At 31.6% G+C, this 15,389-nt stretch overlaps 2 protein-coding genes across 2 annotated transcripts; both read left to right on the forward strand.

The window, feature by feature from the left end:
* Window positions 1–33: 33 nt before the first annotated feature.
* Window positions 34–8,405, forward strand: LOC130645824 (uncharacterized). The gene is made up of 2 exons (XM_057451928.1): window positions 34–1,373; window positions 4,329–8,405. Exon 2 carries the CDS (start codon window positions 4,372–4,374, stop codon window positions 8,119–8,121), a length of 3,750 nt encoding a protein of 1,249 aa, XP_057307911.1. The 5' UTR covers window positions 34–1,373; window positions 4,329–4,371; the 3' UTR covers window positions 8,122–8,405.
* LOC130646108 (pyridoxal phosphate homeostasis protein-like) lies at window positions 8,272–10,889 on the forward strand. The gene is made up of 12 exons (XM_057452247.1): window positions 8,272–8,283; window positions 8,601–8,674; window positions 9,013–9,024; window positions 9,147–9,150; window positions 9,245–9,367; window positions 9,449–9,484; window positions 9,611–9,683; window positions 9,803–9,915; window positions 10,121–10,259; window positions 10,329–10,465; window positions 10,544–10,642; window positions 10,776–10,889. The coding sequence occupies exons 1-12, from the start codon at window positions 8,272–8,274 to the stop codon at window positions 10,887–10,889; spliced, it is 936 nt and encodes a 311-aa protein (XP_057308230.1).
* Window positions 10,890–15,389: the final 4,500 nt, after the last annotated feature.

Genomic DNA, 15,389 nt, shown 5'->3' on the forward strand with positions numbered 1-15,389 from the left:
AGCAGGAATTTTTCTGAAAATAAATGGTTAATTTCTAGAGTAGGGACAATAACTCCCCCCCCCTTGTCATAAATTTGAGAAACAAACAATTCTTTGTGCCAATCACTGTAGCCCCTCAAGAAGACATCTTCGCCTGCTGAGACATAAGGTCCGATAGTTATACGTTTTAGGTGTATTGACTGTGATGACTGTTACTTCTAAATTTAAATTAAAGCAATTGACTAGGCAAATTGGGTATTTTATATTTATTTTCCCTTAACATAGTTTTAGAAAAATAAAAACCACTGGTTGTCATAAGTTTTTGACAGTATAAAATCTCAAAATCTGGGTAGTCTACTTTGTTTTAATAAAGTTAAATTTATTTGGATGATTTTTGTTTGGAAATTTTTTTATAGTTATATGCACAAAAAATACAATTTGACTTGCTATTTCGCTGATAATATTTTAAGAAAATAGGCAGTATGTTTTATTAACACATGCATTTTGTCATTGTCAAATGCCACCATGAATTAGAGAGCGTGCAGTATTCCTTTAATAATTAGGCTTCTTTTAACAGTTTAATAATTGATTTTGCATTGTCTGATTAAAAAAATGCTCTTAAGCATTACAGTTAATTTTCAAAAAAATCATAATCAAGAAATTATAAATCCCTTTCTTACCAATATTTTCAAAATGAATGATATTCCAAATAAGTGAATCTTCATGTACTTATTAAAATTCAGTAATCTAAAACACATTGTGTTAAAATATTAACGCTTGAACTTCTTTGATTTAATATTTCATGTTATGTGTTCTATTTAAATCCTTTTGCATTACAAATCCCATTTACACACCCAAACACGTTTTTTTTTTCAGACTATATATTTTACTTGTCTCAAAAATAATTTTGAAATAAATCAAGATATATTGATGTTTAAACACAATGTGTTATTTTTTAGTAATTCTAAGTAAAAAAAAAAAGCAATATCTTTTATTTAATTTTAGAGACTATCAGGATTCGCATTAGCAATAAAAAGTCAGTTTGTAAAAATTGCTGACTGTACAGAGAAAATTTTAACTTTCCTTGTAGAATGATTCACAAAGACAGTATTTTGATTCACCAATTTTGAATTACTACCCGCTAATGCAAACTCTGACTATTTGTGTTATTTTCCAAAGTATTGACATGATAAAGCATTTTCAAGGTGTTTTTTTTAAAAATCTACTTAAAATGCTCTAAATATATCTACTCTGTGTATGTTTAGATTGCTTAAATGCAAGCATCAAAATATCTTATGAAATATATACCACTTAGAATTCGAAGTATGTCAATTGCAACTGCACTCACCACTGTTCAAGCAAATATAAAAGCTGCCCACCAACAATATCTTCAGGTATTTTATTTTTAAGAGTTTTTTATTATTTTTTGAAATCATGTGTTTAGCCAGATGTAAGTTTACACATAAGTACATGAATATAATTGTTTTTTGCAAGAAATGTAAACCATAGCCATTGTTTTTTAAACAATACTCTAAAAATTTCCCCATATTTAAGTGAAAATGCCAAAATGCTGAGTAGTGATTCTCTTTTGGTGGTCTCAAATAAAGCCGTGTACAACTATTTTGAGAACACAAATTACAGGTTTGATATCATTTTCGGGAAAAAAGGAGTTTTTCATGTCTACTTTTGTGTGATAGAAATCATAATTTTTATCCATGTAACTAAAAATTAATAGTAAAATCAAACAAAAGTCAATTGTGAGAAGTACAAATAAAATGAAATGCATTTAGTAAAAAGTACATAAAAGCTGTTTTGAAGATTGCATTTGTGTTGACGAAAAATGAACACATTGTATTAGGTCCAAAATATAGTACACTTAAAAATTCTTTTCAGAAATGGGTCATTCTCTGACAAAATTACAATGACAATTATGCTCTCTGCAATCATAGATAAACTATATTGAAACAAGACAAGTTGTTTCTAAGTCCTTGGTCACAAGTAATTACATAATCTACTTCTTCTTAAGGTTCATATATGTTGAAATTGTTGACTGCAAAGTATTGACCATTTTGACAACTTTCTTTGTTTCCATAATTTTGCCCACAATGGTAGTCTTCTGCCTTTGTAGCTTTGTACTTTAAAGTAAAATGGTGCTAGTGTAACCCTCCATTTGCTTATTAAATTAGTTTAGCATTGTTTATCGCTAATGACCTTATCTCTAATCCATTTTATTTATCGATAATTCTGTTCTTTTTTTCATGAATTATCACTAAATAGTGATCGATAATTATAGCTTGTTATCAAATTCCCTGGAATCGTCACATTTCATTTATAAAAAAAATGAACAGCAATCCGCAGTATTTTATAAATTAAATAGTTTCACAATTTTGCAATATTAGCTGTCTCATCCTGATGCCATAATGCTCCTGATATGCTGATCATAGTATGATTTAGTTTTGTAGTAATTCATATTATAAAAGACAATCGTAATAGAGCGATGTATACATATCTCTGGCAGTAAATATACCGTAGTTACAGTTGGAACAGAGGAAAAGCTAGCTGTTAAGATGGAATCCCTAAGGAAGTTTAAATACACAATACTTACTACTTACTAACTATTTTATGCTATACGACTTGAGCAACAGGATTGAAAAACTTATTTCTATACACCAGAATATAATGCTCATGCCTTTCCACAACTAACACTAAAAATTTTTACTAATGTCAACACTTCTTTAGATGGCCCAATCATTTAACTACATTACATTTTTTTCTTCTGCACATTTCTTGTTTAAAAAAGTTTCACAGGGTTCTATAATTATACAAACATTTTTAGGAGTAGCATTTCCTCTCATCAATTTGCAACCTTTTAAGAGAATGGCACATAAGCAGTACATATTTTAAAGATTGTACAAGTGCATAAAAAAATCTTTGTTATGTAAATTTTAAAAATGCTTTAAAAAAAACTAATATGGGTAAAAAAAATCTAATATCCGTAAAAGAAGTGTTATATGCGTAAAAAAATCTAATATGCGTACAAAAAATGTTATATATGCGTAAAAAAATTGTTATATACATAAAAATAATCTCATTCCGTAAAAGAAATCCTATATCCAGTTTTTGTCTGCCGTGACCTTGTCATTAAATAAATAAATAAAATTACCCCACACATTTATAAGCAAATGTGGCAACATTTGCTTATAATATGCAGGAAAACTTTGATGAAATTCTTTTTTGACCCAACTACGAACACCGCCTAACTTTGGACGCAGGTAAGACGGGACGGCCTGTCAAAAGACTGGTCGGTGCGTTCACAGTTAGCATATCTATTGACGGGCTTGGCCCAACTTTGGACATATGTATGCAAATTCATCTTAAGTTGGTACCAGCCTAACTTTTAACAAGTTAATCTCCTGATTTTAAATACCGTGTCATAGGATGGGACAAACTCAACTGCACACAAACGACTATTGCAATTTTAGAAAATGTGTCATAAGATGGAACAGGTTTTACTTTTGACAAACAATTCCCATGTTTTTATTTCTTTCAAAAAATGACACTATTCACTCATGTTTTTTTATCAGCAACTGACAACCACAATTAAAGGTAAAAATGTGCTGGTAATTTGCCTGTCGCTTAGTCTTGCACTCTTCATTTGTGTCCATTAAACGCTTGTAAACGAATGTCTTCTTTTTCTAGTAACCAAGCCTATCCATAGATCATTTTACCGAGTTCTTATAAGCCTATAAAATTTCGTCAATGTTTCTGTAAACGTTTAAAAAAATTAAAAATAGGAGAATATGTATCAGCGTATTTTCGCTTTAAAATTTTGTATTCTTGTCTTTGTGCGGGGTCTTGATTTATTATTAAAAAATAGTCAAGTCCTGGGGACAAGGTTGCAGTACGTCCACCTGCCGCTTCAGACTCGCAATCTTGAGAAAAGTCAAATTGGTTGCCAAGCATTATTTTTACGCATTCAACATTTTTTTTATGCATTTAACATTTTTATGCATACACTGTTATTTTTATGCATTTAACATTATTTTTACGGATATAAGATTTTTGTACGCATTTTTAAAATTTATACAACAAAGATTTTTTTTATGCACTTGTCGGCCACTGAAGTGTTGAAATGAACTTGACATCAACAAATTTTCGGTTTTAATTTTTTAGAGTTTTAAAATAGAAATATTTAGTGAACAGATTTTACATCGTGTAGTGTTGTAAATTTATAAAAATAAGATTATTTTATGCTTAGTTTAATGTTGCAAGGAAATTGTTAACAGTGTGACATAAGTTTTAGCGTTTTTGTCTTTGTATTATTGGATATGATTTCTTTTTAACCATAGATTCTTCAGAGAGAAAGTGCAAGTTCAGTTTAAAGAGCAAACTATGAATTCATTTTATTCGTCACAAGCAACAGAATTATCATTTGTTACTCCGAAACATAAATTGCATGATGATCACTGGTTACTTCCTGGTACATCATCTGCTTATTTCTGTGTTGCATGTGCAGTGGAAAGTTTAGAAGAACAAGACATGTTAGATTTCCACAAAAAGAAAATAGTTACTGAACTTCTTGAAGTGTTTTTACTGAATAATAGTATATGGAAAGTGCTTTGTGTAAAACGTGAAGTTTGTTCACACTTGTTAAAGTTGTTTGTGAGACTAGTGTGCAGTAGTAGAGATGAAGACTATTCCTCTGTTTTGCTTGAGTGCTGTTTATTTGTTATAAAGCAAACTAATCCTGAACATACAGCCAACTTAGTTGTCGATGAAGTTTTAAGAATAAAAGGTTTTTTAAAAAACCTTTATTTACTTAAATTGGTTACAAGTATCCTAAAAGTTGTCCCTGCTGTTGTGCATGTTTTCGTTTGTGACTGGCTGTTGCAAGAAATGGTAAAAGAAAGTTCGGCTGTTGATCACGAATGCTCTTCTTTATTGTGGGAGTTAATTAATATCACTCTCAACGCACAAAATTCAGATGGTACCGTAACACGAGCAACATGTCAGCAAATTATTGTGGCTGCCAACGAAGCCCTAAAAGAGAGTAGAAATACTAAGACCCAGTTAGTCCTATTAGAAAGTGTGAAAACCTTTGTGGAGTTGCCTTATCTTCAAGTTGTTTTGTGCGAACATGAGTGCTCGAAATTTACTACATCAGCACAGTCTACTGTTAAAAGCTTAAAGAGAACATTACTTTCAAAAAATCAAGATATCCAATGCATGGCAATTAAATGTATTGCATCAATTGCCAATTTTAAATTTTTGAGTAAATCAGAAAATCTACTGACAATATTAGATATTGTTCTAGAAAAAGGTATTAGTGAATATATTTTCGAATTGTTACCGTCTGCAGATCCTGTGGTTTTGATTGAATTATTTAAATGTTTGGAAAAATTAATGTGCAGTAAAAAATTTTGTAAAATGGGACATATGGTGTATGGTTTTACAGCTGTTTTAAAATGTGTCGTCAGATCTCAAAACTGCCAAGATCAGGAGGTGTTTTATAGAGGCCTGTGCCTCATCCAGTTAATGTTACAGCAAGGTGTGAGGGATAAGCAGGGTAGTCAAGCATGTTCACAGACAGAGCTGATACTGAACATGCTACTGAACGCATTTCAAAAGCCTCAAGAACGCTTTAAACAGTTATCAGTTTCTTTTTTAAACACATATTTACAACATAATGACATATCCTTTAACCAATATGAATTTATTTACAAGTTTTTAGAGTTGATCTTTCGGTATATTGAAAAGGATCTTGTTTTTGCTAGTGCTAATGTTGATGAAGTTCTGATTAACTTTATCTGCAGTTCTTATGAAATTATGCTGTTAATTACTGGTAAAGCTTCAGCACAGTTAAAAGAATTTGTTAGCAGTGTTTCTGATAGCCACATGATTGACATACCATATACTGAAATGCCCAACATGTGTCAAAAAAAACGTCAGCTTCTTTTGTTTGTAGAAAGCCTGTATTATTTATGTGATTGTTATGTTGTACCACAAGCTGTGCTCAAGTTTTTGCCAACAAGAAACATGAAATTTCAATGTTTATTTTACAAATGCTTGCTAAATATGTTGGTTTTGTTACCTAATTTTGCAAAGAGACTTGCCCTAAAAATTGCAGAATCATCATTTATCCAGATGATATATGAATTTAAAGTTGTTGCAAGCAGAACATCAAAGAACATGGACTCAATATTGGCTAAAATATTAATTCATCTTAGTTTATCACTGGATTGCACACTAAATTGGAGTAACCAAAAAGAGGAGTTGTTTAATTTGTATTGTAATTTTAACATTCCTATTACTGATTGGAATTGTTTACTTGGACAGCAACACTCTTCTCAAAGACTTAACGACACAAAGTTTGTAAACGAAACCAGAACTTGCATGTTGGCTCTGTTAGCTTACAGCTTCAAGGCTGGCTACAGCATAACTCCATCTGTATACATTCAGAATCAACTTGTTAAGTTTGCAGTTTCTCCAGTAGCATTGAAGTCCTTGCCAACACTTGGGAAAAAATATTTTCTCTATTTGTGGAGTCAAACAGAAATGATTCTACTAAATGAAGTAAATGATGTGGCAAGCATTAATATAATTAGCATGTTTCATGATGAAGCTGACACGTTAATGCCAATATTGTTGATTTGTAAATTGTTTTTTATTTGGATGTTAAAGAACGATGTATCATTAGATTTGCAAAAACAAGTTATGGAAAGGTATTTTACAAACTGCCTGCAAGATAATACTGAAGAATTTGAGAAATTTATATTGTGTGCAAAATCACATGGACAATCTGCCAAAGTACTCGAGATTGTTTTGCATTTAGGTAGTTCTTGTATAAGCCAGCTAATTCTTGATGGCTTGTACATGATATTCCGGTCATTAGTTCAAGATATGGAACCAGATGTCCATGCTCACCTAAAAAAGTTTATCCATAAATTATTTCTTACCAATGAAAATGTTATCAGTAATAGTAATGTGACCCTATTGTATAAATGCTTGAATGCAATTGAAATCATATGCAGAAGTGATGTTGATGAAGATGACTTAAAATTACTCTGTCGTGCAATTGTGTTAGCTGTTGAGAATCACGTCCCTACATTGCAACTGGAACTTATTAATTTTATGTATGTGTTAGTTACAAAAGCACTTGTCACTCAAGATGTAAAAGTAACAACTATTTTGGTTGAAAAGATCGATTTATTTTCACAGTTTGAAAAATTAGTTTTCACAAATGAAAATAGTTTTTCTAATGCAAAATCAAGTCAAACCTTGGAGAAGGTCAATAGTGCCACCTTTCTCTTCATCTCTGAACTAATTTATAGTATCCACCTTTTTGCTCCGCACCATAACATTACTATTAGATGCTCCAAGAGTCTGCTCGTGCAGAGTATTGCATGTTCAGTTGGCCCAACTCATCAAATATCAGTTTTGAATTTTTGGAAAAGATTCTTTGAACAGAAATGCAGCACTTCGTTGATTCAACTTATAAATGAAAATGCAGAGCCTTGCCGTATTACAACTCAAGATATCCATCGTATCTTTATCATACTGCAGAACCTATATTACAACCAGGAGATTTCGATCTGTGAAGGAGCAATTGAAGTTATTTGTGCCTTAGTACAGAACATTAGTTCAGAGGAAATAATCAAACAAAGTTGGAATAAAACCTTGTTACAAATTGTATTTGAAAGATTAAACCTTGACAAAGTCCACCCACCATCTGTTAGCTTGCTTTTAATGTTCTTAAAACAAAAATGCATTTCAGATAAAACATGTCTTATTTCGATAGCTGCAAAGCTAATAAAACAGTGCACAACCCATGGTTCACACTATTGTGAAGAGGTTTTGGTTTTGGTTCAGATAGTTTTGAATGAGCACAGTAAACTTGTGACGTACACACAGTTGAAGGAAATTAAAAGTGACATTCGAGTCATCAGTGAAACCGTTAATCAATCTGATTTAAATCTCACAAAACTGAATTATGTTTCCTTCAATGGCGTGTTATTTACTCAAGTTAACGCAGCACGAAGTGTTGATATAATTCAGCGAATTGCAGATGTTAAAAATGCAATTGACAAACAAATGAATCTTTGGGAGGGAGAGACAGATTCTGGAGAAGAAACTGAAGAGTGATAACATTTTGGATGATGTTTTTTTCTGTTTGCATTTTTAGTTATTGTAAACTGTAATGTTTTGAGTTTCTATTATTAGAAAGAAAATGCATAAGGGTTTCAGGTGTCCATAATAAAGTATAAGTGTTTGCACAAAAATAAATGATTGTGAATGGCAAAAAAGGTATTCACTTTTTATTTATTTAAAATTAATACGAATCTGATAAATTGATAAAATTGTGTAACAAAAGTATTATATCGATTATTATTTGTTAAAAACGTTATAGTTATTTTTGTATATGCCTTTCCTAAAATGAATTTAGTTTGCCTAGAAACTAATCTAAATTTTTTTTCCTATGGTAACCTGATATTTAATCCACTAGTTGTAAATCTTTTTTCAATAAATATTAATTTCCATCCCCCTAAAATATGCAATTCTTTGACAGCTTAAAATGTTATTGTACTTGTGCCATTATGCATACATACTGTTTTTATTCATAGTCACCCACCTACATCAAGAAAAGTATTGCTGCACCAAAATTTATGGGATGCATTAAATGCATTGTGTATCAAACGTAAAAAGATATTTAACAAATAGTGGCATTTGTGTATCAGTAAAAAACAGTGGCTTAAAATATTTAGAAGATTCAGCCGAGCCCTGAACCAAAGGCTAAACTTTACAAATAGTGTTCAAAGCAAGGAAATAAAATATTAACTTTTTTAACAACCCAAAAATGAGGCTTAAAAAAGTATCAAATAATCACAACTAGTGGGAAATCATTTTTAGACTATGAACGAAACAGTTGACACATGCATCCTTATTTTAAGTTAATTTTAATTTTATTTGTTGACTTGTTGCGAACCTGTTTACGTTCATATTATTGTAATTATTATTGATTGTTCTATTGTTTAGATGTAAGAAAAAGTTTTTAATATATTTGTTTTTTCTTTTTTTTTTTTGTGGATTATTTTTATAATCGATGTGCTAAAACACATTAAATTGTTCTTCCAAGTGCCATTCTTCCTATTAGATACATTTTCTTTTAGCTGTGTACTTTTTAAGACAAGAATTGGCAAGAATTAGGGTGAACAACATGTTGCAGGATAAAAAAGAAATTAATTCTTAATGGGTGTTACATTTTTAGAATGCAATTACAAAGACTGACAAAAGACCTAGCCCATGTCTGGTAGCTGTTAGTAAAACTAAACCACATGAAATGATTAAAGAGGCTTATCAACATGGTCAGAGAGATTTCGGTGAAAATTACGTATGTATTACTATTATTATATTGATTATTTTGTATTTACATATGTACCTCAGGATTGCACCATTTTTTAATTGTTTAAAGGTTCAAGAATTGGTACAAAAAGCAACATATTTCAAGGTAAGCTGTTTTTCTTTGTCTGCATTTTTTGTCATTGTAAAATATATGAGTTAAATGACACCAATTGACATGGATTTTATGTTTCGAAGTGTAAAAAATAAGATACATTGTTATTTTTGCTTTTAGGACGCTGGATATGAAGATATCCGATGGCATTTTATTGGTCACTTGCAAAGGAACAAAGTAAATAATTTATTAGGTAAGTGACTATTTTTCAGCCAACATACTCCAATGGTATTTTTTATGTTTACAAGTCATATTTTATATCACAGATGAACAAACGTTTGATTTAATACAACCTTAATTTCATCTTCCTAGGAGCACCAAACCTGGAAGTTGTGCAAACAGTCGATAGTATAAAACTTGCTGACGCTTTAAATAAAAGTTGGCAGAAGAAGAACAGTGATAAAATGTTAAAAGTATTTGCACAAGTAAATACTAGTGGTGAAGAAAGTAAGACAATGTTTAAATTTTAAACATTGTGTTTGACTTTAGTGAGAGTAATGTGGCAGTGTATTGTGTTGTTAGATCTAACAACAAAAATGTTTTAAATGGACTAGTTGTAACTAGGTTATATATTTTTATAAAAAAACAATAGAATTCGCTTATAAGCTACTGACAACTACTATCTTTAAGCTCCTGGCAGTTTTCCAATCTCAACAACAAAATAAAAAAAATTACATTCACTATTTAGGAGTCCCTAAAACAACTTTTTTCTCTCGCGCACACACTTACGGACAGACAGATATTAATATAAAAGATGCGAGTACAAGGTGTATGTTGGAACATTTGTGTAAAACAGCATTGTTTTAGTTTCTTCACTATTTTTTATATTTCTTATTAGACAAATCAGGATGTACTCCAACAGAATGTACAGACCTTGTAAAACATATACAAAGTAATTGTGACTGTTTAAGCTTGCAAGGCTTAATGACTATTGGTTCATTTCGAGAAATTACTGGTCCAAATCCAGACTTCATAGTAAGACTTTCTTGAGCATAATCCGGTTACTACTAGGAAAACGTTGTTGATCGTAACAAGGTTTTTGTTATGCTTTAGTGCTTAGTTAACTGTCGCAAGAAGGTTTGTGAAGATTTAAAACTGGATGAAAATGATGTCCAATTGAGCATGGGAATGTCGCATGACTATGAAAAAGCTGTAAATATTTTGATTTTTATGACATGGTTTAAATAAATATATTATTTAAAAAGACACATAAATTAACTTGTCACAAGAAAAAGGCAACGCAGTATTAATTTTTCATTCGGATTTGAATTTTTTTTATGTTTAGATTCTTGCTGGTAGTACAACTGTTCGTATTGGAAGTACCATATTTGGTTCAAGAGAGAAGAATAAAGACAGTAAAGACACAATGCAAGCAGATGCAGATGTGTCATCAAAATAGATTACACAGTAATGTATTTGGTAACATCAATTTTTATAGTTTTGTTATTTCTATAAACATTTTAAAATAAAACAAAAATATTGAAATATTTATTGAATTTAAGCCTAGATATGTTTGGATTAATTAGTCTTCGGTTTTTAAATGTTTTATCAAGTAAGTTTTTCTTCAAGAGATGTTTTCTAACTACCTGTGTTTATACCAGTGAGTAATGTGCATTGTATAATTGCCTGATGTTGCTAAAAATTATAAATTTCACCGTAAAATTAAATAACTCATAGGTACAATATCTCACTTTAATCTTCAAATACTTACAAAACAAAACAAAACAGACATGTTTGTAGAGGGTTTTTGCTTTAGTTCTGGCTATTATAATTTTATGGAAGCATGCTTTATGCTTAGGTAAAGTCAGCAACACTGTGATTTTTCCTATATATGTTTAATGTACACTCCCTCGTTACAACCTTACTTCTTCAAGAAATCTGTTAAATAGAATGTATAAACAGGATTATTAAGTATAAATAAGGCCTTCTTCTTAGATTTATTTTTCTGTTGTGTCAAAAAAATGTATCCTTTTTTTATCACATAACTAATTTTGATCAATTTAGGATGTTCATCTTCACTACTATACTTTCCAAACATAAAGAGCTACTGCGTCTGCTACTACTAGAGGAAGAATAATTTAACTTTCTCCTTTTTCTGCATGTATTCTTGTTATTTACTTTTATGTTTACATTTTCTTTTCTGTAAGGTTTTTTTGCTTGGTTGCAAACTCTGTTGATTTTGTTCCTGTTCTGTCCTCAATCAGTGTAGGGAATGTAACAGTGGATCATTTTCATCATCCCTTTGTTTATTTTCCCTATCTTACATGATTGATACTTTATATAATTGCTTGTTCCCATTCGCTTAACACTGAAATTAGGGAAATTAGAATTAGAGAAGGAAATACTGTAATTCAGTATGGAACAAACAGTCAGATTCAGAACTCAGTTTTACATTTCCTAATATTATGCACTAAAATATTCCATACCCATAATAATTTTACCAGTGTTAACGTTAACTGTCTGGTGCTATTGTAATCATTAATGCAATTGTAATCATTAAATATCATTGTAATTTTGCACGTATTGTTGCACATACCCATAAATGTTATTGTGGAAAGTTTATCATTTCTTGAACATGATAGTCAGTAGGCAATGTTTCAGGAGATCCTTCTCCCATCATCGGGCTACTAAACTATCATGTTCAAGAAATGATAAACTTTCCACAGTAATATGAATACTGAACAGACAAACCGAAATAATATCTTCAATAACCCATAAATGTGTTGTTGTTTTTATAGTCGTGTCTTGACAAGCATCTGCGACAGCCTTTGCCCAAGCAGTGCTTAAACACTGCTGCAAAACCAAAATCTGAGGCATACACTATACCATTCAGGGAGAAATTCCAACCACCACCTAATGTCTGCCCAAACTTCAGCATATAAATAAATGTGGTGGTTCAAGCAAGAGACTAAAGTGGACAGTTGACTAACCTATGCAAAAACATTCAACCTGGTTTAACAACCTTTAATGCAAAGGATGATGACCTAAATAAAGAGAAAAGCTCTGCTTGATGCACTCTTTCTTATTGTGCCAGCTTAGCAGATTATCCCGTAAACCTATATATTTTTCTGTGGGTAACCGAATAATTTGTTGAGCTGAATCAATCTTAATTTCCAATTATGCGAGTGACTGTGCAGGCCCCACAGTTTTGTCTTCGACCAAAGACAATCCTAATTCAGAGCAAAGGGACTGGATAGCATACAGGCTTGTCTCAACCTCATCTCTTGACTTCCCGTAGACTAAAAAATCATTAAGACAGTGAAGAACAAAGGGAATCTCTAAGACCACAATAAAAATCCAACATAGGTCTGCAACTGTGTTGAACAGGAAGGGGGTGAACGGCTACCAAAAGAAGAGGGTGGTTAAACGCATGTCGTCTGGCCAGCACATTAGGCAAGTCACTCTCTTCCGTACATGCTTGTGTGTTTGGAACAACTATGTCTATTGTAATTAATAACAACAGTCTTTTCCTTTTCACCGATGTATCGAAATAACCAGTATTTGTTTACCCACACAAGCCATGATCGACAAGCTAGAAAATGACACCAGATCTTCCGTCCCACTGTGTATCAACCTGCACAACCTAAAATTAAGACCTCTTCAACCAAAAGTAGACTATCAAATCAATGGTTTTGTCTTTATGTTTCCTCTACAAAGAAAGGTTTATAACATTTAAGCTTAACCGAATTAAGTAAATAAGAATATTTTACAATCATTTACGAAATAAGATGCATTATATACCTTTTCCCCCACTTTCATCCTTTTTTGTGATAATGCTTCATCAAACGCATTACTTCTCCAACTTCTCCATTTACTCCCTGAAGATAATAAGATGTTCACGTACAGTTCTTTAATTACCTTGTACTAATTTTTGTGCGAAAATTAGTACAGAATTTTAAGTCTTAAACAGTAATGCATGATAATTAATACATGCAAAAATATCTATAGTTGAATTCATAATTTGATTCTTTTTCCCCAAGTAAAATGGTTAAAGAAACACAAAATAATTAAAATACATAACTATGACAGATAATATTTACAAGCACGGCATGGTTTTTGCTCTAATACAATAGACTTCATTCAAAATGACGATTCTGTCGTCTGCTTTTTCTCTGGTAGTTCTTGTACGCTTATTTGTACTATTTTGGAACATTGGTCTTTTATCATGACATTTGAAACTATTTTTTACTTTGTTTTATTCCATCTTAGCATCTTTCTCATGACTTATCGCAGCTGGTGTTAGGTTATACATCTTTGTTGTTGACGCACTGTGTGTTGCCATGTTGCTTTTTCTGTGTTACCTTCAACAGTTTAATATAACTATATCCTCTTTATTACTATTTATTGATAGGCTTACATATAACTTAAAATTTAAGTGATGTAATTACTGCATTATATTCTACATTAACCTACTCGTGAACATGCAATAGGGCGAAACTATTAGTCATTGCTCATTGTACTAATATTGTACGTCCGTTTTCCATGCTAGGATGGGTTGGACGGGGTATATTAATGACCCTCTTCCAATCTGATCTAGACTGTATTAGATGTCTCGGGGACATTTTCATCAAACTGATATTAACCCTAAATATCAAAGTAATATTAACCCCAGTAAACATTTATAAAGACTAGAATCCTAAATTTGTATTTTTGAATCCATATCCATTAATTATTGCACAGCCAAACTTTGATAGGTCTCCTGTCTCTCCAAAGTATTCTCTTGCAAAACCAGGTGTAGTAAATGAATCAAATAACTAGGATCCTTTGTCTCTTTTTTTGCATATAAAACAATGTCATTATATCCATGCTAATGCTGCAAACCTAGAAACTAAAAAAAGTGGTAATTAAAAAGAAGAACTGAAAATATGTTCCCCAATGAACTGACCCAGGTATAAACAATACGTCGTGCAAAATTAAACACATCAATGTCCGCGTTGTTACGCCAAATTTCTGTAAGTATAATAGCAACCAATTTCCTCCTTCTTAGTGAATCTCTTCTAACACGTTTCATAAATGACAGACTTTAAAAATTAAAAAATCATGTATGGTGGAATTACAGTTGACTCTCCCTACTTCGAATTCCCATGGAGAAAAATTTTTGTTCGAATTACAGAGAGGTTAAAATTATAGAAAGCATAAGCTGCTAAGGAACTTGGTTCAAACCGTTTACTAAGTTTAGTGCTTAGGTGATCTTGAATGGGAATTGTTAAGCTGTGCAATTAGTAACTAGATACAGTATCAGCTGATACTTTACTTCTATGTACCTGCTGAGAACAAACTCTAGGTCTACTTCTTGCACACTGACTGTAGAAGCTACTGAAACAGCCTCTGTGTAACAATGTTGTGATAATCATTTGCAGAAGCCCCTTTAGTTAAGGACATATTTTTAAGACTTTGTATAAGTTGCAAGCTCGCTAAAAGGTCAATAGTTTTTCCTTGTAAAATCTTTGTAACTGGCAACAATAAGTCCATTACTGACCGTGTTACAACTAGTGAAACAATAAAAATTAGTAACAAGATGCAGAAGGGAAGTAGCTTTTGTAGCAGTATCACGGTTACATTCCTTATCAAGATTCATACTCTTGTCCTCCCAAGTGTACACAATTGCAACAAATAATTCCTGAAAAACATCTAAGCCAATTATCTGTTCAACTTATCTAGTCCGCCAAACATCAATTGACTTTTTCTTTTTAGCTTCAGGACAATGTCGTAAAATATTTACCTCTAGGGGCTGTTACCTAACTTGAGACAGGTTAAAAAAAAAGGATAATTCCTTTACTCTTTCTAGGGTATTTTTAGCCTTCCTATTTATTCTTAAAATGTGAGCTGACAGTCCATTTTTATGTCCAGAAACAGACCCTGCCCCATCATACCCTTGCCCACGACATACCCTTGCCCA

This window comes from Hydractinia symbiolongicarpus, chromosome 5 (assembly GCF_029227915.1).
Source record: "Hydractinia symbiolongicarpus strain clone_291-10 chromosome 5, HSymV2.1, whole genome shotgun sequence".
NCBI classification, from domain to species: domain Eukaryota; kingdom Metazoa; phylum Cnidaria; class Hydrozoa; order Anthoathecata; family Hydractiniidae; genus Hydractinia; species Hydractinia symbiolongicarpus.

Coding starts and splice junctions, on each gene's coding strand:
- LOC130645824 (XM_057451928.1), top strand. CDS start 4,372: ATGAATTCATTTTATTCGTCACAAGCAACAGAATTATCATTTGTTACT.
- LOC130646108 (XM_057452247.1), top strand. Junction 9,368..9,448: donor GAGATTTCGGTGAAAATTAC/GTATGTATTACT, acceptor AATTGTTTAAAG/GTTCAAGAATTGGTACAAAA. Junction 10,643..10,775: donor CGCATGACTATGAAAAAGCT/GTAAATATTTTG, acceptor TTTTATGTTTAG/ATTCTTGCTGGTAGTACAAC.